This window comes from Drosophila erecta, unplaced genomic scaffold (assembly GCF_003286155.1).
Source record: "Drosophila erecta strain 14021-0224.00,06,07 unplaced genomic scaffold, DereRS2 tig00000126-arrow-pilon, whole genome shotgun sequence".
Lineage (NCBI taxonomy): Eukaryota > Metazoa > Arthropoda > Insecta > Diptera > Drosophilidae > Drosophila > Drosophila erecta.
The window spans coordinates 6,873,674-6,896,831 of NW_020825209.1; the positions used below are offsets into that span (position 1 = coordinate 6,873,674).

At 47.1% G+C, this 23,158-nt stretch overlaps 5 protein-coding genes across 7 annotated transcripts; 2 read left to right on the forward strand and 3 right to left on the reverse strand.

Annotated features, from left to right (window-relative positions):
• Nucleotides 1-13: 13 nt before the first annotated feature.
• LOC6550382 (post-GPI attachment to proteins factor 2-like) lies at nucleotides 14-5,797 on the reverse strand. 3 transcript variants are annotated; one of them, XM_026981892.1, is made up of 6 exons: nucleotides 5,475-5,543; nucleotides 3,763-3,947; nucleotides 3,293-3,484; nucleotides 2,493-2,757; nucleotides 2,210-2,428; nucleotides 14-2,065 (listed from the first exon to the last, which is right to left on the reverse strand). In XM_026981892.1, exons 2-6 carry the CDS (start codon nucleotides 3,775-3,777, stop codon nucleotides 1,905-1,907), a joined length of 852 nt encoding a protein of 283 aa, XP_026837693.1. In that variant the 5' UTR covers nucleotides 3,778-3,947; nucleotides 5,475-5,543; the 3' UTR covers nucleotides 14-1,904. The 3 variants fall into 3 exon arrangements, with proteins under 3 accessions (XP_026837693.1, XP_026837694.1, XP_001977749.1); XM_026981893.1 differs by having other exon boundaries at nucleotides 3,890-3,947; nucleotides 5,475-5,537; XM_001977713.3 differs by lacking the exon at nucleotides 3,763-3,947 and having other exon boundaries at nucleotides 5,475-5,797.
• Nucleotides 5,798-6,387: 590 nt separating this feature from the next.
• On the reverse strand, nucleotides 6,388-12,162 carry LOC6550383. The gene is made up of 6 exons (XM_026981897.1): nucleotides 11,953-12,162; nucleotides 9,168-11,749; nucleotides 8,122-8,973; nucleotides 7,880-8,053; nucleotides 7,620-7,818; nucleotides 6,388-7,535 (listed from the first exon to the last, which is right to left on the reverse strand). Exons 2-6 carry the CDS (start codon nucleotides 11,723-11,725, stop codon nucleotides 6,921-6,923), a joined length of 4,398 nt encoding a protein of 1,465 aa, XP_026837698.1. The 5' UTR covers nucleotides 11,726-11,749; nucleotides 11,953-12,162; the 3' UTR covers nucleotides 6,388-6,920.
• Nucleotides 12,163-12,807: 645 nt separating this feature from the next.
• LOC6550384 lies at nucleotides 12,808-15,619 on the reverse strand. The gene is made up of 5 exons (XM_001977715.3): nucleotides 15,136-15,619; nucleotides 14,772-15,081; nucleotides 13,617-14,338; nucleotides 13,183-13,531; nucleotides 12,808-13,115 (listed from the first exon to the last, which is right to left on the reverse strand). The coding sequence occupies exons 1-5, from the start codon at nucleotides 15,307-15,309 to the stop codon at nucleotides 12,808-12,810; spliced, it is 1,863 nt and encodes a 620-aa protein (XP_001977751.1). The 5' UTR covers nucleotides 15,310-15,619.
• Nucleotides 15,620-17,225: 1,606 nt separating this feature from the next.
• LOC6550385 (uncharacterized protein F26C11.3) lies at nucleotides 17,226-18,821 on the forward strand. The gene is made up of 2 exons (XM_001977716.3): nucleotides 17,226-17,533; nucleotides 17,604-18,821. Exons 1-2 carry the CDS (start codon nucleotides 17,420-17,422, stop codon nucleotides 18,699-18,701), a joined length of 1,212 nt encoding a protein of 403 aa, XP_001977752.1. The 5' UTR covers nucleotides 17,226-17,419; the 3' UTR covers nucleotides 18,702-18,821.
• A 577-nt stretch (nucleotides 18,822-19,398) lies between these two features.
• On the forward strand, nucleotides 19,399-20,448 carry LOC6550386 (protein PBMUCL2). The gene has a single exon (XM_001977717.3). The coding sequence runs from the start codon at nucleotides 19,444-19,446 to the stop codon at nucleotides 20,446-20,448; it is 1,005 nt and encodes a 334-aa protein (XP_001977753.1). The 5' UTR covers nucleotides 19,399-19,443.
• The last annotated feature ends 2,710 nt before the right edge of the window (nucleotides 20,449-23,158 follow it).

A 23,158-nucleotide genomic window follows, 5' to 3' on the forward strand; every position in this document is an offset into this window, starting at 1 on the left:
CGGCATTTCTGTGAGTTGTATTAATCTTTATTCAAATTAGGAAGCTACAAAGTTTACATATTTCATAGTTAATTTTTGTTTTCCATTTTAATTAATTCTCTTACGTTGTGTCGCCTAAAAAGTTATGCAAAGGTAAAATGTTGCATTTTAAAAAGTGACCATCCTAGAGCAGCTGCTCTCTGCCGGATAAAATAACTGGAGATTAGCCGGTGAGCGGTATATATAAAGCGCGTTATGTATATGTAAATATAAGAGTTTAGTCCGCACCCGGATCGGATGCAACTGGAAGTACGTATCCTGGGGGGCGGGCGAGGGAGAGAGAGAGGCACATAATCGGAAATCGGAACGGAGCGGGACAGAGCTATAGATATAGGGGGCCGAATGCAGGGCGTAAGTACATATTAACAATAATTCGAATATACAACTAATATGTATATAAACTAATCGATCGCGAGGTGCAACTGCAACTCAACTATTGCATAACAAATCGCATGAGTGGGTGTGAGCTTGAGTTTACATAACTTTCAAGTGAGTGAGTATCCGTTCAAATAACGTTCTTGTGTGAGAATTAACAATTGTTTCATTGGCTTAGCTACGTTGGTTGCTTGTTCGGGGCGTACAGGGTATTGCATTACCTAAAACGTCGATCTCTCGCACATACAATGCGCAATCGCAATCATAATAATGGTAGTAATACTACTTATGGAATAAAAACTTCCGCTTGACTCTGCTGTGTATGGTATAAAGTTAGCCGAGTAGCAATATCAATTTGAACTCTCCTCGATTTGGACTACGTACTCTTGTGTAGAAAGAAAACACCTACGCAGCTCCGTTGCTGCAAAATATATTGACCCTAGTCTGGTTTACAATTCGGTTACCTATGGGCTTCTAGTTTTCACCCGATCGCCGAGCCACCGCGGATGCGGCGGATTGCTCCGTCTGTTGAATTTCATTTCACTATTATTGTTGGCTAAGATCAATTGTTTATGCTACATTTACTTATACCGACCTTCTGACATCGCGAGCACCAGAAGCTGAACCTCCACAGCCAGTCAGATCATACAATCCCGCGATCAGTGACGGATTTTGCAACAATGGGTAGAGTATCTACTACCTTGGAGTTTAGTTTTCAATTGGAGGCCATACCAGCGCCATCTGTGGAGGTCCTTGTTCGTTGCCTGCAGTAATGTCGCAGCTTAATGTCTATTGTCTGATTACCGTCTATTACAATCATGTCCTGGTTCTATTTGTTCTGGGGAGGGCCAATAGGGCCGGTCCCAAGGAGGCTATTTCCCGCCGCTCGTTATCATCTTGTATAAACGATATGTACTAAGTGGTAAGTAATGCGACTTCTAGTTACTATACTGCCTAACAAATGAAACTGGTCGCCCCTGGCTGGCTCCTTGGATTCGATTCGAAATTGACATGAGATCTGGCGAGCTGCGATTCATTGGTTTTGGTTTTGGTTTTGGTATTGATTGATTTGCTTTTGGTTTTGGTTTTGTTTTGGGTGCACTTAATCCCTAGGTAACTTATTTCACGTATTTAGAATGTGTACATAGAACGGTATGCCCTCTAATCTGGCAATTTCTTTACATACTTGTTAAATTCAATAGCTATATTAATCGTGGAACTATGGAACATTTTGGATTCGTATCGTATTACTTTCCTTATCTCTGGATTTCGGTTTTGGTTACGGTTTTGGTTTTGGTTTTGGTTTGATAAGTGATAAGTGTCAAGAGAATCGAAGAAATAGAAGAAGGCTAAGTTTGCTATGGTTGATCGGTATGGAAGCGCTTAGTTTTAAAGTTGAAGAAGTTCGTAATTGTACGTTTCGCACGGGAATAACACGGCACTGTAAACTGGAGAAGTGGCGTGCTGGCGGCATCCAGTCCTGGTCGAATCTAGTCCACCTTCGGCCTGTTGCTCAAATACTGGGCGAGATTCTCGCGGGGTCCCTGCACGATCATCATGAACTGCGAGGGGAAGTCCCAGATGATGGTGAAGTGGAACAGCATGTTGGCGATGGCGATCAAATACTCGAAGAACGCGAACCAACTGAAGGCTGTCAAGGGACAAAGTAGAGTAGAGATGCATTATCTGTATCTGTATCCGTATCACAAAACTAAGACAATGGAATACTAGTGCCACAAAGGCAGGAAAACGAACTCATACTGGCGGGAAATACGAATAAACACTTAATACGCACCCAAGTCGTGACAGTAGAAGCGATGTTTGGCAAAGAACACCAGCAGGCCGACGGTGCTCAGGATGGAGACGGCGAAGAGGATCTTCTTCCACTTGATGGACAGCAGCTGCCTTTCGCTCAGCGCCTGGCCCGCATTGAGGATGCCGTTCAGCTTGATGGTGGCCAGCATGTAGCACAGCGAGCAGACCATGAACGTGATGAAGATGCGCTCGTGAACGGCTGGAAGAGTTAATCGGACGGATCAGAGGAATCAGGGGTGTGGAGGAGGGTGGGCAGGACCTACGGTAGTTCTCGCGATTTGATATATAGGTGACGCCGCCCAGGGACGCGATCTCGATGCAGTTGAGCACCAGGATCAGCGTGATGAGCAGGCTGGTCTGAGGCACCTGGGCGGGACTGATCCGACGCAGCTGCGAGCGGTAGTAGTTCTTGTAAACGAAGGCGATGGGGATCCGCGGTCCGATGTGGAGCGCGATGCTGAAGCGCCAGAAGTAACGCTGCGGACTGACGCCGGTAATTGCACTTATCGAGGGTATAATGTTGTAGACCTGGAAACGAATGCGAGACAGGTTAATCTGCGGACTCAGGGTCTGGTAGAAGGTGCCCTCGATCTGGATGGGTTTCCCTCAAAGTGAATGCTCTCAATTCATAGAAGGGATAATTCATCATTCAATTCATCAAGGTATAAGTAAGTAATAAAAGCACTCTATTAAATGATGTCTACTTTGAGTAATGAATATATCCTTTGCACAGCAAAATATGCTAGATGAACCCAAGTTGTATCTTCAGCATGGAGGAGATAAAATATTAAAACATCAAGAGTTTTAAGTTCAATTGTTCAATGATCCATAGTTTAGAGTACCTCTGCCGAAAACATTCATCAAAATGACCGCTGGGAAAAATAAATGCGTTTAGTGAGCGAATCGTTTGCAAAAGTGGATTTGCGTGTCTCCAATCTCGGCGGGAAGCCCGCGGGAATGACAGTGATTTGTCGGCCACGGGATTAACTGCCGCGCCCAGCCCAGGACATTAGTCACCTCGCCCCCTGGACCCCCCTGGATCCCCCAGAGCCCATTTACTTACGCGGCAATGTGTCTCGTGGACATCGTCGTACTGGAAGACGTAGGCGGTCACGAAGCACGTGAAGAGCGTCACCAGCGGCAGCAGGGCAGTCACCACGCACAGCTCGTGGAAGCTGGCCAGGTAGTGGATGGCCACCTGCTCCTCCTGCGGCTCCATCGCATCCGTCTGCTTGGAGCTAATCGTTGTGTTAATCTGCAAGGAGTGGGGGCCATTAGGATCCAGCTGATCTGATGCAAAACCACTGCGTACTAAACTTAGGATGTGCGAAATACGGGATGTGGGAGTAGTTGGAAAATGTATCCTTTTCTTATTAATTTAATTATTTGAATTAAGCCAAATTACATTGATAGTTGAAAAAATAGTAATTACACTTGAATTGGAGTAACCTCTTCATTTTTTGAAGAGGTTCTTCGTTCTTTGAATTCAAATTTAAAGGTGGTAATCAGTAAGGGGATATTTTGCGTAAATACCCTTATTTTGTGCATTTTGCAACTTGTTCCAGGAAAATGTTTACTGTGTGACTTCTTTCATCCCAGAACCACAGTGGTTTCACCTCTCAAGTGAGGCAATGGAGGCAAATGGAATGGCAGCCCTTACCTGACTGTAGTTTTTGGTCGGGTATTCGGGTTGGTTAATGCACAACAACGAAAAAGCGCTAAAAATAAAGGTAAAAATAGAAATGAAAAACAAACAGAAGGCGTGTGAATAAATCAATAAACAAAAGGCGAACGATGGGGCGCAGCGAATTAAGGCGGAAACTATGCGATCCGGCTGAATAATGGATGCGGTTCGCCTGGCATCCATACTGGCATCCCATACTGGATGAGCCGGAGTTATAAATAAACAAGTCCTTGAGCTGGGCAGCCGAGGGGGCGAGGATGGGCAGGATATGAATGCTATCTGGGGGTGGCAAGGACACTCTCTCCTTCTCTCTCTCTCCAGTTCAAAGTCGCTCTCTCTAGCTCTATCTCTCTCTGGCGCTGCGAAGCAGCAAAGGATTAAGGACCAAAAATGGACGAGCCTCGCCTGACGTAACCATTACCAACTGGCCAGCTAGCCAGCTGGCCAAAATTAATTAGCTCAAAGTTAATGGGAAGTTGGCCGGGCGTCAGAAATGAAATGAAATGAAATATGTGCTGCGATTGAATCGGGACACCGGAAGCCAGCAGCTCGCCAAGGAACTGGGCCAAAGGTTGCTGGGTCGATGGGTGGGTGGTGGTGGCTATTCCACAAGGACATGGCGAAATCGAAATCGAATAAATGATTAAATGAGTACCAAACAAACAAGCGCCGCTGTGTAAATACACGCATTTCGAAAATTAGGCAAGCCAGCGAGAAAAACTAAGTAAATGCGAAAACGTGTAGCAAATGTGCACGGAGAATATTTTTCATTAGCTCAATATTTTCCAAAAATTCCAAAAGTCAGCCGGACCTATAAATCAAGCATCTGTAGTTCTTTACATTTAAGTGATTCTCAAATTCCAATACTACTCGTACTATTTAAATGCGTTTAATGTGTTCACATATATTAGTAAATCCAACAAATTTTGGTTTTTATTCCAGGCTATCTTAGGAATCGGCATTAATGTTAACGAAATCAAAAAGGATTTTGGGTTTAAAAGAGAGGATATTGGTTTCGAAAGGAATGTGATTGGCTTGAATACCAAAACTAACCAACATAACTATATATTCCTAGTATTTGAACAGCGTGCTGGTGATTTTTTGATTCCAACTGATTCTGAGGCCTGAATTCGAAAATGGTTTTAAGCATTTTGCCGATATCTGGACCAATTGGAAAATATTTTCGGTGTGATAAAGTGAGGGGGCAGGGGGCGGCATGCGCGCTGGCTGCGGAAAATTACAACAAACGAGCCGAGGAGCATGGAAAATAAAACGTTCGCACACACACACACCAATACAAACGGACGCACACACACACACCCCCGCACGGTGGTTGTGCGAGTTCACTAAGTTTTTGCTGAGGAGCGGGGCGAAATGGTGGGTGGAGGCGATGGAGGAGGAGGGGTGGGGCACCAAGCGTGCGCTGCCTCCGCTTAAAGTTATATAATTTTTGGCCAGGCCAAACAAACCATAAATACACACACTGGCTCGCACGAGCACTTCAAAATACAAAAAATAACAACAAGAACTTTGGGAAACTCCATGGAAAAACGCCTCTCACCACTGCTGGGTCGCTGGATCCACCGGAGCAGCTGTTCCCGCCACCTCCGCCGCCGTCGCCACCGCACCTGGACACCAGGTCCGTCGCCCCAATCCCGCTATCTGGCGCGGATGACGTCGCCGCTCCGGTGCTCTGCTGCATTTTGTGGTCGGTTGTCGGCTTTGGCGATGGCTTTGGCTTTGGCTTTGGCGTTGCTGCTACTGCTCGTGCTCCCGTCGATGGTGCTATTTGGCATAATTTGCATGCCCCAAACGCTGCCGTCGCCCAGTTGTGACCGCGCGCGCGCCTCTCTCGCAACTGCTGCTAATCCGCGGGCTGTGTTCCCAGTTGATGCTTTTATGCGCGGCCTGGTCTTACTGGCCATTTGGGTTGGCAAGGTCACATTGGCCGTTATATACCGTTATGTCCGCACTTTGGCAGGGTCACACTGTTTGCTCGCCCTTAGCGGGCTTCTGTTTTAAAATTCAGCATACAAGACAAAAAAGCTAAGTAAACAGGTCGTTTCAATGAGACTTTACAGGAAGTTTAAACTTTCGAATAATTTATTTATGTATTATGCGAGATTCGAAGGTACAATATGAAGTGCCAGAACTGTCGAGCCCTTTTTTGTATCCTTCTCCCTGTGCAAGGTAATAAAGCACCATAGAATTTTCGTATATTTTTTTTTAATATATATTTCTCTTTAGCTCCTTCTGCAAAAATAAATTATATTACATTATATACCTTAGATTAAGAAATATTAAGGCTTACTACTTCCGAAGAGTATGAGAAAATCTTTACAAAAACAAAACTTATACCATTAACCCAAATTTACCTATAAACAGCAGCATTTGTTTTAATAAGCTTTTACATTATTAAAAATACTGAATTAAGATTGATTTCCTTATCAATTAGCTAGCTTATAGGAATATCGCGACCTTTTCTTACAAAAAAGCAAAAATGTGTAAATTTAAAAAAAATGGAGTATTAGTATGTATTCATTTATCAGCGACTTTGATCTTCTCATCTAAATGATAAACAATATTAAAAAGTTTGTAGAAAACATAAGACAATGTAAGAAAAAGATTATATCGAGTAATTCCTAGTTTAGAGTTATGAATAGTATATTAAAAATATTGAATTGGACATTACAAGTGCATATGCTCTGCTTTGCTCTTTTTAAATATTAATTGTAAACTCAGATATTCGGCGATTAATACATCCTTATTCGCATTGATTTTACTTGGTAGCATTTTATTGAATAACTAGTTTCTCTGTTACATTCAGATGTGAGAACAAGTTTATGCACCAGCATATCTTAGCCATCTCGATTCAATCGCTTAAGAGATCGTTAGATGGCTAAGTAAATTTTGCGAATTCATGCTTGGAGTGTTTTGTTAGATTTCTAATAATATAAAAAGAAATCTTTTTAGCTGAACTTGAATGAGAGGGAGTGTGATTGGATGCCTACTGCCACATCTCTCCGTCGGCGATCTCCAGAGCCATCTTCTTGCGGAAGTAAATCATCTCCGACTGGGAGAAGGTGATCGATACATCACGCGTTATATACTCGGCGAACATGCAGCTGAAGACCCCGCAGTCGCTACCATTCAATTGTTGTGGTATTTTCTGCATGCTCTCAATCACGAAACTGCTGGTGTCAAACGGCTTCTTGCGCTTATCTAGTGACTCTTCGCGCAAGTATTTCTCTAGAGCGTCCAGCACTGGTTGGTTCGGCTTTCCCATGGAGTCATAATAACGGATGGTCTTGTTGCGCAAGTGAATGATGGCCATGCACCAGTGTACTCCGTTGCAGTGCACTGGCACAGGGATTATGTCCTTGCTGAATAAGTCCACTTTGCGAGTCCAGCGCTTAACGCCCGCATGTCCAGCCTGTAGGAGGCGTGGCACGAAGAATGTGTTCATGGCGTAAGTGGCGGGCAGTTCGCCAGCTCGCTTCTCCGAGCGTTCTGTCAGCAAGGACATGTAGAAGTTGATGACCTCGTCGTTAAGCCATTCTCCATCAATAAGAGTGCGTATGTCTTTGACAGTTATGTGAAGGTTAAATTTAAAAACGAGCTCCTGAAATAAGATTTTAAAGTGCGAATACCAGATCGCTTTAAATGGGTACGACGAACACACATATCAATATATTCATTTGCCTACCGTCGAAGGGTTTTTGTTCATCATTTCGTAATAGCGATCGTCGTGCTCCTTTGTTAGCGGAATGAGCTTGGTCACTTTGTCATCTTTTCTGTCCGGGGACCCGAGGATGAAAATGGGCTTGTGGGGGATGCGATAATTGAATATGGTTTCCCGCAGTTTTTGTTCATAGCCACGGCGTTCATTTCTGTTTTGAATAGCCCTGAAATTCGAAGAAAAAAACTTTGGGTATCTGTGCCAATTATAGCGCTACAAACACATACTGCTGTTCTGCTATTCCAAGAAAATGTTTGGTTTCCTCTTCACGTAGCGCCGCTCTTGCTTTAAATTGCTCCGCGAAGTCCTTCTTAAGGAAGGTGCTGTTGGCAAAACGACGGTGCAAGGAACCTGTCAAGGGCAGTCTGGTAGGTTTGGTGTCTAACGGCTGTGGTGCAACACTAACGGATGATAAAATCAGGATTTTGCATTACTGCAAGGAATTTAAGTTTGGGTATAAAGCATTTACCTTTTGTTGCTTTCCTTGGCTTTCTTGTCCTCCGAGCCATCAGTAGCGGAAGTAGTCTGATCCTCAGAGTCTGAAGACGAGCAAGTTGAACAAGAGGAACCGCTGGAAGAGGATCCGCTGCTGGAAATAGTGGATGCATGGCTGGCGACGCTATTGCTAGGGCTTTTCGCTAGCTGCGGTGATGCAGGAGTCCTGTTCTCCTGCTTCGCCTTGCGGTCGATCAATTTGGCGTACTCCGTTAGCTCACGGTTCGCCTGTCTTGGTGACGGCGACTTGGTTATATGAGATTGGTTGCCACGCAGTACGGAGCTCCAGGTTGCCGGCTGGGGGTCAATACGATGAAGTGGCGGCGGGGCACCCGACTTGACGAAGTGACGGCCCACGGAATTGCTGTGCGCTACGGTATGGATAAGGTTACTATACTGCTCATGCTCCATGCGCTCCATCTCGTGGGTCAGAATGCTTTTCTCCACCTGAGCCGGTGCTCTGCGCATCGTATTGCTGGAGTGCCCATTTACACGGGACTCGCCGAAGCCATTCTGTGATAGACGCACCGCATCCGAGTAAGTCATGGTCCTGCTTGATGGCCCGGCGCTGGCAAATGTCTGTGACGGCTCCTCATCGTCTGAGAGGTCAAATGGGGTTGGTATGTAGGGGGCTTCATTACGCACCCGGTGCTGCGTGTACACCGGCGAATTAAATATTGAGAGCCGCCTTGAGCTCTGTGGCTGATCCCGCTCGGCCATTGACTTGTTGGGAATCAGGTCCTCAGCAGTCTCATTCGTTATATAGCGGGGAAAGCTGTTGTCCACACGCCGATACTTGATCAGACGAGGGTTCTCTTCCTGGGTGCTGAAAGAAGACAAGAAATATTAGTGGAAATCTCTACATGTGAGTAATATGCCTAACATTTTTGATTATTTTACTCTATTTGTCAAATTTAGTTCCGTCTTCCATAGGTTAGTTCGCGAAGTTAAATTTAAATAAATAATAATACAAAAAAAAACACACAGAATCTTACATTTTGGTAGGACTTTGAAGCTTACCGTCTTTTCCGGGGCAAATAACTGGTTTCCGGCTGGCGATCGGCTCCACGACCTTTTCTGCTTCGAGCCTCGAGTCCCGTTCCGTTCTCGCCGGTGTCAGATTCACTTTCTTTGGAATTATACCAACCGGATAACAAGTCACGGAGCCTTTTCAATATTTCTAAGCCCATTGAAATTTCTTGATTGTTGATTCTTTGCTTCGTGGAGCGTCGATCTTCGACTTCGTTGCACACGAAGATCTCTCTGAGCAGGGATATGCTCTGCTCGCTGGCCTGGCCGTATATAGCTTCGCTTAGAATCTTATGGCATATATCGGCCAGCTTCTGGTGCAGAAGCAAAATGGACAGGCGGTGGGTTCGGGCTTGGGGTTGCTCTGGATTGGCGATCAAACTATCGTTAATCTCGCGAATGAGTTTGAAGGTTTTGCGAATACACTCGGTGCGCGGATCTATCACCTCACCATGCCCAGGTGAAGCGGGTTCTGATATATCAGAGTATTCTGGAGTAGGTGGTGGTCGAGCTTCAGCGGGCGGCAATGGTGCCTCGTTCACAGGAGCCAAGTACTGATGCTGGCGGCCTTCAGTAGGCTCTGTGTGATGTTGCAGTTCACCAGCCCGTTGGACTTTGTTTATCTCGTTTGCTGATTCGACCTCAGTTTGGCTATCCTGGATCTCAGAATAAACCTGGTTCGATTGGATGTTCGGCTCCTGCTGACAATACTGTTTCTCTTGGATATGAGCTGCTAGTCTCTGACCTTCCTGCTGGTATACAGACGATGGCTGCAAGTTTTCTTCTTGGACCCCAGATGCGAATTGGTGGTTTTGCTTCGGGATCTCTAGCACACCCAGCTGATTTTGCAGCTGGAGCTCGAAATTAAGCTGTTGGTCGATCTCTTGAAACTGAGATGTCAGCTTTTGGTTGTTCTCTTCGGAATCAGATGCAAGCTGCGCACATTGCTCTTTGATAACAATCAGGTTCTGTGGCTCTTCCAGTTCATCCTCCTGTTGGTCTTCCGGTGATATCTGCTCGTTGTGCTCCTGGATATATGTTGCGAATTGGAGATGCTCGTCCTGGATTTGGGTTATAGTCTGCAGGTCCTGCTCCTGATTATCCGATGCGAACTGCGGATTTTCCTCCTGTATTTCAATAAATACAGTCGACTGATCTGGGTTCTGTGTATCAAAAGTAAACTGGAAACTTTCCTCCTGGACCTCGGTTACATCCTTATGATTTTGTTGCTGAATCTCAGTAACGATCTGCAAATCTTGCTCCTCGATTTCAGTTGCAAACTGAAGATTTTCCTTCTGGATCTCGGCTGTTTGCTGGTCGTGTTCCCTGATATCCGAGAATTCGCTTACAATCGTTTGCTTTTTCTCCTGGATTTCGTATATAGTCCTCTGATCTTGCTTCTGATTATCAGATGCGAACTTTAGATTTTCATCCTGGATATCAATTACAATTTGGGGGCTTTGTATCTCGGTTACGTTCTGTTGGTCTTGCTCCTGAATCTCAGATGCAAACAGGAGATTTTTCTCTTGGGCTTGGGGGACAATCTGGGTTTCCTCCTGGATCTTGGTTATAGTCCGATTTTGCTTCTCAGCCTCAGTTACAATCTGGTGATTCTGTTCCAGGATCTCATTTTTAAGTATCTGATCTAGCTCATGGGTATTCGGTTCGGTCTCGGTTTCTATGTGGTTGTTTTGTTTCTTAACCAGTGTAACAGTGTGTTGGTCTTGCACCTGGGTATTTTTGACTTGAATTCCGAGAACAACCTGGTGGGTTTCGTCCCGGGCCTCAGCTATAGACTGGTGATAATGCTCATGAATCTGGGTTACATTCGGGTGTTTTTGGTTATGGACCGCATAGGATAGCGGCTGACGGTTTGATACGAGTTGAACGTTTTGTTGATGATTGACCGATGCTAGCTGCTGGCTGCCCTGCTGGGTCTGATACGTGAGCTGGTGGTTTTGCTCAAAGTCAATCAGTGAACCGACTCTACGATTGGAGTTCGGCGTGAAGATAGGTCCATCAGAGTTGCCTAGCAAGGGGAAAGGAAATCGCAGTCTCTGCGGCGAATCGGTCAATTGAGAGTTTTGCAGCTCCTGGAGACGAGGTAATGGCGATTCAGCTGGAGAGTAACGCTGATTCGGACCTGCAACACAGCGCGGCAACACTGGCGGGTAATTCTGGCGCTGGAGCAGGAAAGATGGAGGCCAGGTGTACGCATTGATGGTCGAAGTGGCGGATGCCGGCTCAGCTGGTAATAAGTGCGGTCCAAGCGAATTAACGCGCGATGACGACAATGGCGTGAGTCCTCGATTCTCCACCAAAGGGAGTTGTGCCGCTGCGGCGTTGTCTGCTGCTTCTTCCGACCTTTTTGGCGTTACTAGTGTGTTCTTCCGACTTGGGATCGTGTTGCAATGTGAGTCCGCATGAGGGACGCGCTGGCCTACTGGCGAACCGTCTACTCCGACTGGCGACCCATTGCTTCCGACTCGGAATGCGGATTCGTGTGCAGATCTGGTGGACAAATCGGCGTCCTCGGGAGACAGCGACATGCGTCTTCGCTACCGCTTCCGCTGCTGTAAGATGCAATCAGATTGAATTTTATTGCATTCGCTTTCGGAAATCACAAGAAGAAACTTAAAAACCGAGCCGGTACAAAAAACTCAATGCCGATTTTGCGCATTTGTCGGCGTTTTTTTGTGGCCGCCGGAAAATGCCGCCCGCTGCTACACCAGCGCACTGTATGCCCCTTGCACTCCCCCTAGCAACAAACACTTACCGCTTGCCCAGCTGGTATGCACTTCACACTTTTTCACTTGTTCACTTTTCGGCTGCGGAAAACTTGCAATGCTAGTCGCATATGAAAATTGTAAAAAGAAAGAAAAATTTTGACATTTATAGCGTACTGGCTTAGTATGACCGTAGAATCGATTGCTCTTTAATGCCAACAGAAGTATCGATATCTGCCTAACGCTTGTTCACATCGATAAGTATCGATTGCTCTTTAATGCCAACAGAAGTATCGATATATGCCTAACGCTTGTTCACATCGATAAGTATCGATTGCTTTTTAATGCCAACAGAATTATCGATATCTGCCTAACGCTTGTTCATATCGATAAGTATCGATATCACAGATAGCAGGCAGCTTTTATCACGCAGCAAATAACAGTTAGAATATCCCATTGGAAATACTCATATTCCATAAAGTTAGTTTTATCAAGAAATCAGTTTTATACGTCCGCAATCAGTAAGTTGAGTAATCTGCACTTCTTAGAGAAAAAATATTGGTTTCTGTAGACATTCTTTAAGCCCATTTTAAAGGTCAGTCTCGGCTTTTAAAAATTGAATTTCTTCAAATTGGAAGTATGCCTATTAAAATTTAGGTTCACCTGCTCTCAAAAGTCTAATTCACAAGAGCGGTAAAACGATCAAAAATGCAAGCAGAGTTCTGCTAGTTTGTAGTTTGTATATTTATTTATTAATATCACTGCACAAATACAACAACAACGTCAGCCACAGCACAACACACACACAAACCCACACACGCACACAACCCACACACACACCCACACGCAGACAGTTACAGAGCTGGAAGCCTTGGTGCGTGAAACCGCGCGAATTCTTCAGTCCCTCAATCCTTGCCCTGGCAGCAGAAGAAGATGAAGTTCCAGACCAGCGTGGTTGCTCCGTAGAGGGCGCCGGCCAGTCCTACGGTGGCCTGGAAGGAGTACAGCTCCACCACCCAGTGGGCCAAAGCGCCCCAGAGGAGCACCAGCAGGCCGTTGGTGAAGTGCACCGGCCGGCGTATGGCCGTCCAGTTGGCTCGCGTCATGCCCATCTGGAAGACCAGCTCCTGCAGAAAGGCGGTCACCACCTGGCCGAATCCCAGCAGCACGGCGGACACACTGAGCAGCAGCTTGGAGGTGGAGAAGCTGATGACTGGGGGCGAAACAAAGAAGTATCTACTGATGGCTCGAGTAAGCTTGATCCGGTTATCATGACTCACAGATCAGCGCCAGGCACTTGCAGATGCTGCCCAGCGTGTGCCACTGGAGCTTCCGCTTGTAGAGGCTCGTCCCGAAGCGGGGAGTCATCAGGGAGAAGCACATCCAAGGGAAGGCCAGCAGGGAGAAGAGGAAAGGGATCTCGGCGTTTTTTAGCGCATGGTGACTCACAGCTAGGCCCGGTAGCACCGTCAGGCACATCACGTAGCTGAAGATGTCCGCTGAGAGGAGCAGTGTGGTGGCGTACAGCTGCGGCACCAGCAGCGCCTGCTGCAGCGGCATGGCGATCTTGTCCAGCAGGTTCCACCACAGGTGCGTGGTCACCGCCCGGGACATTCGACGGATGCGGCGCTGACAAAGAGGTAGACAAGGATTGGTTTGAGATTATTAATGCTGTTTAGAAAGCCCTATTCCACAAAGCATGCGGTCAACTCACCAGGTTGGCATAGTCGGTAGGTAGAGGTGAGGAGCTACCTGTTCCGGTTCCTGTACCCGTGGCCAACGGATGCTGTGGCGTCAGTGGATAGAGAAGTCCATTGGACAGTGATTTGTGCGACGTCTGCGAGGCGGACATGGCGTAGTTGTCGATGGTCGCATTGCTCGACCGCATCATGGACACCGTCTCGTCCTCCTCGGGTATGATCTCCATGATCTCGACCCCGTTGGGATTCACATACGTCACGTACGCCTCGTCGGTGGCCAGCATGTAGTTGCTGTGGGTGTCCACCACCACGGCGGCGGCGACAGCACTACTGGGTGTGGCCATTTCAGTGGTGGCCGGATTGCGCCAGGAGAGCGTGTCCAATCCGTCCAGCTGGTCCGCCACCAAGTTGGCCGCCAGTGCGGCTCGCAGCGGCAGTGCAGCGAAACCAGTCTCCGCCTTGATCACCGATATCCGCTTCGTGGTGAAGGCATCCTCGCGGTGCTTGGTGATGATCAGGCTCAGCGGGATGAGGTTCACCAGCAGGGCGGACATCAGCACGATGGACTGGGCGGTGCCGTAGAGGGTGCGCAGGCTGGTGAACACAAACGAGAGGAACAGCTGGCAGAAGGCTTCGCCGCACAGGTGGATCGTTTTGCGGACGTACTTGTCCTCCCGCGGACGCACTGCCTCCAGGATGACGTGCGTTTTCCACAGGTACAAGCTGGAGCCGATACCTTGGGTAAGGGATAGAATGTAGTGTTTCTGTGGTCTTTCCAGGTTGAAAAATATCAAGTTATTTTTTTAATTAACACTAACATAGCAGCTTACAACTATGAAATTATAGAATTCAAATATAAGTTGTCGGAGTGATAAGGAATGCAAAATGATAATGCCGCCCACCAATATACGTATATGTAATATGTATATTGGCTTATTATCACGATGAAACTGTCGTAGTTCAATACACGGGTATTTTGTTTAAAAATATTCAAAACCTTCTCTTAAAAGTGCATTACAAATAATAGACTCAGTAGACAACTATGTTTATAAGCACAACTGTACACTTTATACTTTTTTTTGTGGCTTCCCGCCTTTTTGGATTGGGGAGATTGCAGACGACAGATTAGGCAAAACTGTTTGCGGATGACTGAGGCCCAGGTAACTTACCTGCAAAGCATCCGTAGAAGACAATGGCCACCACCTGCGTGGTGGTGGTGACCACGATCCAGGCGGAGGAGAACAGGATCCCACTGACCATCAGCGAGACGCAGGCGATGAGCGTGGCCAGGAGGAAGACCCTTCGGTACTGCGTCGTCTCCCTCGATCTGCCACTGTACTCTGTGTCCAAGTGCTCCATTATCGAGCGGCAGATCTCTCCGGTGGCCTGGTAAACGATAGCCGGCCAGATCCTTATCACCAGATCCTTGTCGGACTCCACCACATTCCCGTACAGATAGGCGGGAGTGGCCAGAAAAGCCTAGATCTCGACGGGGTTAGGGAATCATAATGAAGTCTAATACCATGTATTTACGTGTATGGCGAAGCCGCAGAGCATGTACTTCTGCTGGATGTGCTTCTTGACCACCCTGCGTCTTTGGATTCCGGCGGTGGCTCTGGCGGTGGGTCGTCGCACTGGATTGGAGGCAGCCACGCCCATGCCCACGCCCACACCCACACCCACCCCGCCGATCGCTGAGGTTGCCATCTAGCTGGCTATACAGATGTGCAGCTATGTATTTGTATTCTCTGCTGGACGTGGGCTAGATGGACGACTGACTGGATGGCTAACTGTAGGAGTTGATCCGTATCCGTTCGCTGGGCGCTTGGAATTTTTGTGTGCACTCCGTCTAGCCGCTGGCATTCATCATTCACCAAACCCCAAAAACCGTTTAGATAATGGGCGCTAGCACACACATATGGAGCACAGACGAACGATACGGACCAGAGACCCATAACCGGAGAATCGGAGAGCCGGAGAAGCAGGCTGATAACATCGGGCCTCTTATCACGATATACCAGATATACCACAGAGATATCTCTGTCCACACACAGCACAACTGTATCTGCGTATCTACGTATCCGTGTATCCATATAGCCGTGTATCCGTGAGATTAACGTCAGATATGTAAAGCGTTTGCCTGCAATTCAGTCAGCGCGCACCGGCGTCAGTGACGGATTATGTTTATGGCCGCCAGTTGGAGCAGATAAATGGGTACTGGGCTGGACATATACGACTGTACACCTAGATCGACAGACACCGGGTGGCTGGTGGTAGGCCACTTAGGGTATCGAGGTCACCCGGGTTCCGATTGATCCGAAACTATGTCGTTAGTCTGGTGTTCAAACAATCTCACTCACTGACCATACTTCCCAGTCGTGGGATATGTATCTATTTTGGTGACCTCTAACGTAGATATGCGCTTGTCGGTTCAGAACTATCCATTAGATGCAGATGCATTGGTAGAGCTCATAACTTTTTACACAGCATTCCAGTTTCAAAGGCGCCTCTTTTTTAAATAAATAGGTTTCTGCTCGAAATAAAATAGCAATTTTTGTTTTAGGTTCCGGTTGTGGCTTAAGTCATCCGCTTTTAAATTTGATTCTAAAGTGTATAGTATAGTATATATGCTGCTATTTATTAAGTATTTTATAAACCGCTTGGCTCAAGCCAACAAATAATATTTTATTATAGTATCCATCCAATTTAGTAAGGCTTTGCATATCTATCTATTTAAACCTCTATTTAAATCGGAGTTAAGAATTTAGTTTTAATTGTTGTTTTCTTCATTGACTACTATTTACTATTGTTGCTATTAATTAATTAACTACGAGCTTATACTTTCCCGATCCAAAGGTTCTATCTGTCATGTTATGATGAGCAAATCTTGGTATTTGGGAGCTCAATGCGATTTAGATTACGAGAAAGGTGACTCAGATCTGCATTTCAGAAGGGGAATATGGGAAAAATATAGATAAGGTGTCAGCATGCGATTAACTTGTACATCACAGAGTTTCTTTGAGTGATAGGATAGCTCATAATGACGACAAAATTCCGGTTTCTTTAAATGGGGATCAGTGTCAGCGATTTCTTCGTTAGTTTTTATCAATGGAAGTAGTCCTGTAAAGATAATTTTTATACTATTCATAAGTTATAATAATCATTTAAGCTTAACTCGTACTTATTTTATACTGAGCAGCCAAATAATTTGAGTCCTAAAAGATTGCAAACTCAAACAAACTTCAAACGATCATTTCTAACGAAAGAACTGTTGAGCTGCGCAGCAAAGTGAAGATCGAATGTCAGCATGGCTCGCAGATCTCGGATGCGTCACTACCATTGTTATGGCTATCCACTGGAAAGATCGGAAGATCGCAGCAAAAGCAGTAGCTGCGAAGGGAAGAAGACCGGACAAACACATTTATCTGGAGCTGCCATGACGCCCACTTGACCTCCCCCCAGATTTAGCCACTTATCTTTACACACTTCCGTTTCACATCCGCGGGGATGTGTGGTGCGGGTTTACAACTGTATTTTGCAACCCCAAAAACAATCCAGCGACGTCAGAGCGGGGTGAAAAACAGCCAGATATTTTATTTGCACCATATACGGAACGTATCTGGCCGCCTGTCTATCTGCCAGATACAGTTACAGATACAGATACGGACACAGCCACAGATACCGAGGAGGTGAGAGGTGCTAAGCCCGATAAGGCCAGCCACCACAGCATCCCCGACGGATCGGCCAGCTATATAATCGGCCGTATTCTCGGCTAGCAGCTCACACAACGATCGACCGACGTTAGCCACTGGCAACGATGACAACGACCACAGCACCTAGAGAAACCACACAAACCACTTTTACGGTTCGCAAGATGACGGGCCGGCGAATCTCCAAGCTTACCACAGTCCTGCTGTTCTGCGCCGCCTTGGTAAGTTTCACCGGATGACCCAAGTTATTCCGAGGATTAGGCCGATACCTGACCATTTGCTAACTTGCAGCTGCTGACCAAGTCCTGCGGCATCCTGGCGCTCAGCGGCGACGGTTCGGCGCAGTCCCAGGATGTGGGCCAGTCGGAGCCCTGGAGCGATGCCACCACCACCACCACCACCATTCAGCCAAGCGAGGAGGGCAGCGGATCCGGTGGCTGGGAACTGACCACGGAGGCGGACACCACCATACCGAGTGAGGAAACTACTGTTGGCAATGAGGAAACCACCGTTTCCGAAGAGGAGACCTCCACGAACGCATCTGGAGATGTAGAGACCACCACTGTTGTGCCGGAAACTTCACCAGCCGACCAAGAGAGCTCTTCCGCTCCCGAGGAGACCACTTCCGCACCCGAGGAGAGCTCCGCCGCTCCCGAGGAGACCACTACCGCTCCTGCAGAGTCCGAGAGTTCCAGCTCTTCCTCTCCAGCAGAACCCGAGAGCTCCAGTCCTTCCACACCGGCAGGCATCACCATTGCACCCACCCCGCCCACTTTCAAATGCCAGACGGCAGGACTGTTTCCGCACATCAGTGGCGATTGTAGCCGTTACCACAACTGCCTGTTGAATCCCGTGCTGCGACAGCTGCAGGACATCGAGCTCTCCTGCCCGGAACTGACCATCTTCTCGCCGAGCCTGGGCAGATGCGTAAGGGACTTGGCCGAGTGCCAGGATGAGGGCTTCCAGTGTCTGGCCGTGGGCAGATTCGCCGGACTGGATGAGACGTACTACTACAGCTGCGTGGCCAGTTTGCAGGGCGGCTTCCACAAGTTCATTGTGCGCTGCTCCAGTGGCCAGAGGTTCGAGGCCCTGATCGGTGGATGCTGGCGCTACGACTGGACGCAGATTGTGCCCGGACAAGAGGCGACCGAGGTCAGCGACCTGGCTGCCATCAAGCGGGAACTGAAGCTGTACAAGGCCGAGGCCAAGCTGCGCCTGAAGGCCCAGAAGGAGCAGGAGAAGCTGGCCAAGAAGCAGCAGAAGCTGGAGGAGAAGGCCGCCAAGAAGGCGGCCAAGGAGCAGGCCAAGCAGCAGGCGAAGGCCGAGAAGGACAAGGCCAAGGCCGAGGCCAAGGGCGATTCCATCGAGAGTGCCGAGTCCGCGGAGTAACTTCCTCCGAGTTCCGCGCTCCGAGCGTCGAGCTCCTTTCCTTCAGATAAACACTTCCATCTATGTTGGTCCCTTGCTCTAGTCTAGTGAAATTATCCTTCCTTTTTTTGTTAACATGTTTATTTTTTTTGCTATGTGGTGTAAATAAATATTTAAAATTATGTGCTTGTATTCAATATGTGGAAAGCCATTTTCGGTATCCATTCTTATTCAAATCAAATTTATTTTCAATAGAAAACCTACACCTTCTAACCTTATAAGGTTAACATAAGGTGAACAAATATTGCAGTCTAAATAAATCTTTAAATATATCCTTATATATCTCTTTATATATCTTAAAGGTACACGTCTACTTATCAATAAATACCAAGTGGTATAATAGAAACTATTTGCTGCGGAATTGTAAAGAAGTTACCACTTACTTTTAAGGGATTTTCGGACTTCATTAATGGATCAATGGGTTTGAAAGAAGCCCAAGCATGGGAATTTCCACTACGAAAGATATACGTTTCCTCGAGGGCAAGACGATATGGCCGGGCTGCCATTTATAATGATCCCTTATCTGAAGCTTAGTCACCGGGCCAGACTTTTGGCCACCACCACCGACATACCAACGAATTCTGTCTTTATCAGCTAATCGCTGGCCATCTAGAAGATTGGGCCTGGCTATAAAAGGGACGGTCCGATTGTCCGGCCAGTTAGTCCGTCGAACCAAGTGCCGAAAAACGAAACCCCAAACGAGATGTTCAAGCTAACGATGCTGATGGGCCTGGCCCTCATCCTGGCTCCTTCAACGATCCAGGCCAAATCCCTGTGTCGCAGCAGCGGCTACTTCGCCCAAGTGGATAACACACCCAACTTCTACGCCTGCCAGTCCACCGGCAACGGTGGCTACTCCATGCGCTTCCTGCGCTGTCCCGCTGGTCTGATCTTCAGCTCCTCGCTGGCCCAGTGCGTCCAGTCCATTTCCGCGTTTGAGGCTCGTGACGATAGCAACATCGAGAACCCCACCATTCCGCCAAACAGCCTGGATGCTAGCACTGAGAGCACCGAGAGCCCTGAGAGCACGGCGGCTACTTCCACCACAGAGAAACCAGCCACTGAGGCACCTGGCACCACCGAGGAACCAGCTACTGATGCTCCTGGCTCCACTGAGAAACCCGCCACCGACGCTCCTGGAACCACTGAGAAACCCGTCACCGGCGCTCCTGGAACCACTGAGGAACCCGCTACCGGCGCTCCTGGAACCACTGAGAAACCCGCTACCGGCGCTCCTGGAACCACTGAGGAACCCGCTACCGGCGCTCCTGGAACCACTGAGAAACCCGCTACCGGCGCTCCTGGCACCACGGAAAAACCTGCTACTGATGCTCCGGGAACCACCGGTGCACCAGCCACCGATGCACCTGGCACCACGCAAAAACCAGCCACCGATGCTCCTGGCACCACAGAAAAACCCACAACCGACGAGCCGACCACCGATGAGACCAGCAGCGATGAGCCCAATACCGAGACCACTGAAAGCGGCGACGTGACCACCAGCGATGACGCGGAAACCACCGAAGAGGACAATGTGTGCGCCACCACCGGAATGTTCCCCACGAACAGCTGCACCCACTTCATCATCTGCAGCTACGCCGACGGGGACGAGCTGAAGGGCTACACCAAGAAGTGTCCTGGCGAGATGCAGTTCGATCCCTTCAACAGCGTTTGCTCCGCAGATTATGACTGCACTGCAATGAAGTAAAGGGGATGCCAGTCGGGAACGGATGATGGATGGTGTGCCCGTTGAATTGGCTGAAATTGAGGCGGAGCAATAAAAGCAAAGCATTTAATCGAGCCCTAGCAATTATTTACTTCATTACATCATTTTTTTTTCACGTGTGATTACCTTTTTTTTTTTGGAGTGAATAAATTCTAGTTTAATTATTATTAATTTATTGGAAATCATATCTGGCATCTTGAGGGGTTGTCAAGTGGTTGCGAGTGACGCCAATTTCAATTTCAATTCCATTCGCATTATCCATCGCGGCGATAAGAAGGGATCCCATTAGGCCTCCACTATCTTATCGCCTGTCATTAACGATTCAGTTTGACCAATTCTCGAGTGACAAATTAGCCTCGGAAAGATGTCGCCAGATCGATTTTGGTAATCACAAATCAAGGTTAACGGCTGGAGTGCCGCACTTCGAGTCACACCATTCAGAAGATACTTCTGCTCTTCGGATAAGTATGTTGATTTCGTTGTCCATTGAACTTCGTCATGTCAGTTTTGTGAAACATTATCTAATCTTAGCTACTTGCATTCATCTTTCCCAGAACACTCTATTTTCCGGCTGGCATTTATAGATTTAATACAGGGATTTACCGGCAGTCGATTTAATTTTCTGAAATTAAATGAATTGAAATAACTTTTTGAAAAATGTATCTTTTTAGCATGCGATTTTTTGGAAGCATTCTGTGTATTTCAGCTCTCATAATTGAAAAATAACACTTCCTCGTCCTCGTCTACAGGCTTTTACTGTTCCTGGAACCATATCTTATCTAAATTTTACTGATTGATCTTGACCTGTATTAAACTAAATTGTCATTGATTGATGAAATGTACTGTGAAGTTGTTATTGTTTCCCGGTTTTGAACTTATTGACATCTATTAGTTCAGTTTTTGTTGTACTTTGTTTTGATTTTTATGTATTATTTAGTGAAAACTAATACACGTAGGTGAGCCTTTTTTAATCAACCGACGATTCCCCGAATATTATCTAATCGTTGTCAAATGAATATGAATAATTGGTACTTATTTCCCTTTTATGATTTCATTTACCCAAGGCAGTTACAGTTGATATGTAGAATTCTAAGAGCCTATATAATTGTTGTTTATGAATATACCACAAATCGAAGGAATGGTAAAGTCTAGATTTTATATATTTATGAAACTGCAGTTGAAAAGCAAAATGTATTTGTGTCATAAGCCCTATATGTCCTTGTGTCCATTAACTTGTATTGACCCCACTTGTGTTATTGGTGGTTTGATAAATCCACGCCATAAGCAACGTATTATGTGCAGCTCCCTTAAACCCGCCGTGAAACTGGCATTCAATCACGTGCCGTGGTTTTCACGGCGATAATGAATGAAAATAGCCGAGTTATCTGGTGGTTCCGTGTCTTGGCGACTGGGAGAGCTGGATCGCCGGGTGGCTCGGACAGTGGGTGGTGATTCGGCGAGTTGGTAATCAACTTCCGCATGGTGGAGCACGGGTCAAGAGCTGATGATGATGTGGGTGGGTGTGGGGTGTGGGATGTGGGCTGTGGGATGTGGGGGGCATTGGGGCCTGCAATGAATGCGATAAATGCGCAGGTTACCGGCGCAAACCGATGGACTCGGATTCACAAATGAGTGAAAGTCTCTCACCGGGCGCCAGCGCAATCGCTGAGGCAATTGGGCTCGGATCGGTCCGCTGCCCGGAGCAGTTGCATAAAAAGTGGCGGCTAGACGCGGAGCATCGGCGACACCGCTTGGTTGGACAATTGCGCATGCGCGTAGCTCGTTAAAATGCCTTTTTTCAGCGGCGACAATTAAAGCAGGCCAGAGTCTGGCCAAATTTGCTGGCCGGAGGCAGTAGTCCAGGCACGTATGACTACGGCCCCTCCCCATCCCCATCCCCATCCCCATCCCCATCCCCATCCAAATCGCAATCATAAAACCCTGGATACGTGCATAGTGCCATTTGGCACACAAGCTGTTGCCATTTGGCCCTAAACGATCATAGTTAACTGGGTTTGCGAACCCGAACACGAGAAGAAAATCGAGGAATTGGGAAAATTATGCACGGAACTAACAAATTATAGCTACTATGTTCAACTCGCTGGTAGGATAAAGAGATAGAGATATTTAGCTGATAAGCTAGTAAATACTATCCGCGAAATCGCAGCTGTTTTCTTTGCTTCGGTTCGCTTTGCATAATTGACACGGTAATAGGCCGTGCCCAGCGCAAATATTGACTTGCTGCACTCTTACTTTTCGCAGTGTAGCTGGGGCAGGGTATCGGGGTCACCGCGGAGTATCCGTTACCCATCCTGCAGCTCGAACAGTGGAACGCCCTTGTTGACCACTTTCATTTGTGCAAACTGGAGGAACAATCGACGCATCGTCAAGCATTTGCGTGCGAACATTTGGGTTTCGTTTTTTGGGCTGGGGGATTTGGCTTTTGGGTGGCGACACCCGAGATAAATGGCCAGATACAATTGTATCTTTATTTGAAAGCCAGCGCAGACTTGTACTCGTTATGTCATTTGCACATTTACACGTTTTATGCGTTTTTCGTTGTGTTTTTGTTTTCTGTCGGTGCTATTATATCTTTTATCTCATTTTGGGCAGACTCTCTGCCAGTCAAGATCAACATTTAAATGTTGTACAATTATGCGAGCTGCTCTGTACGGCAGGCCCATTAAGATTA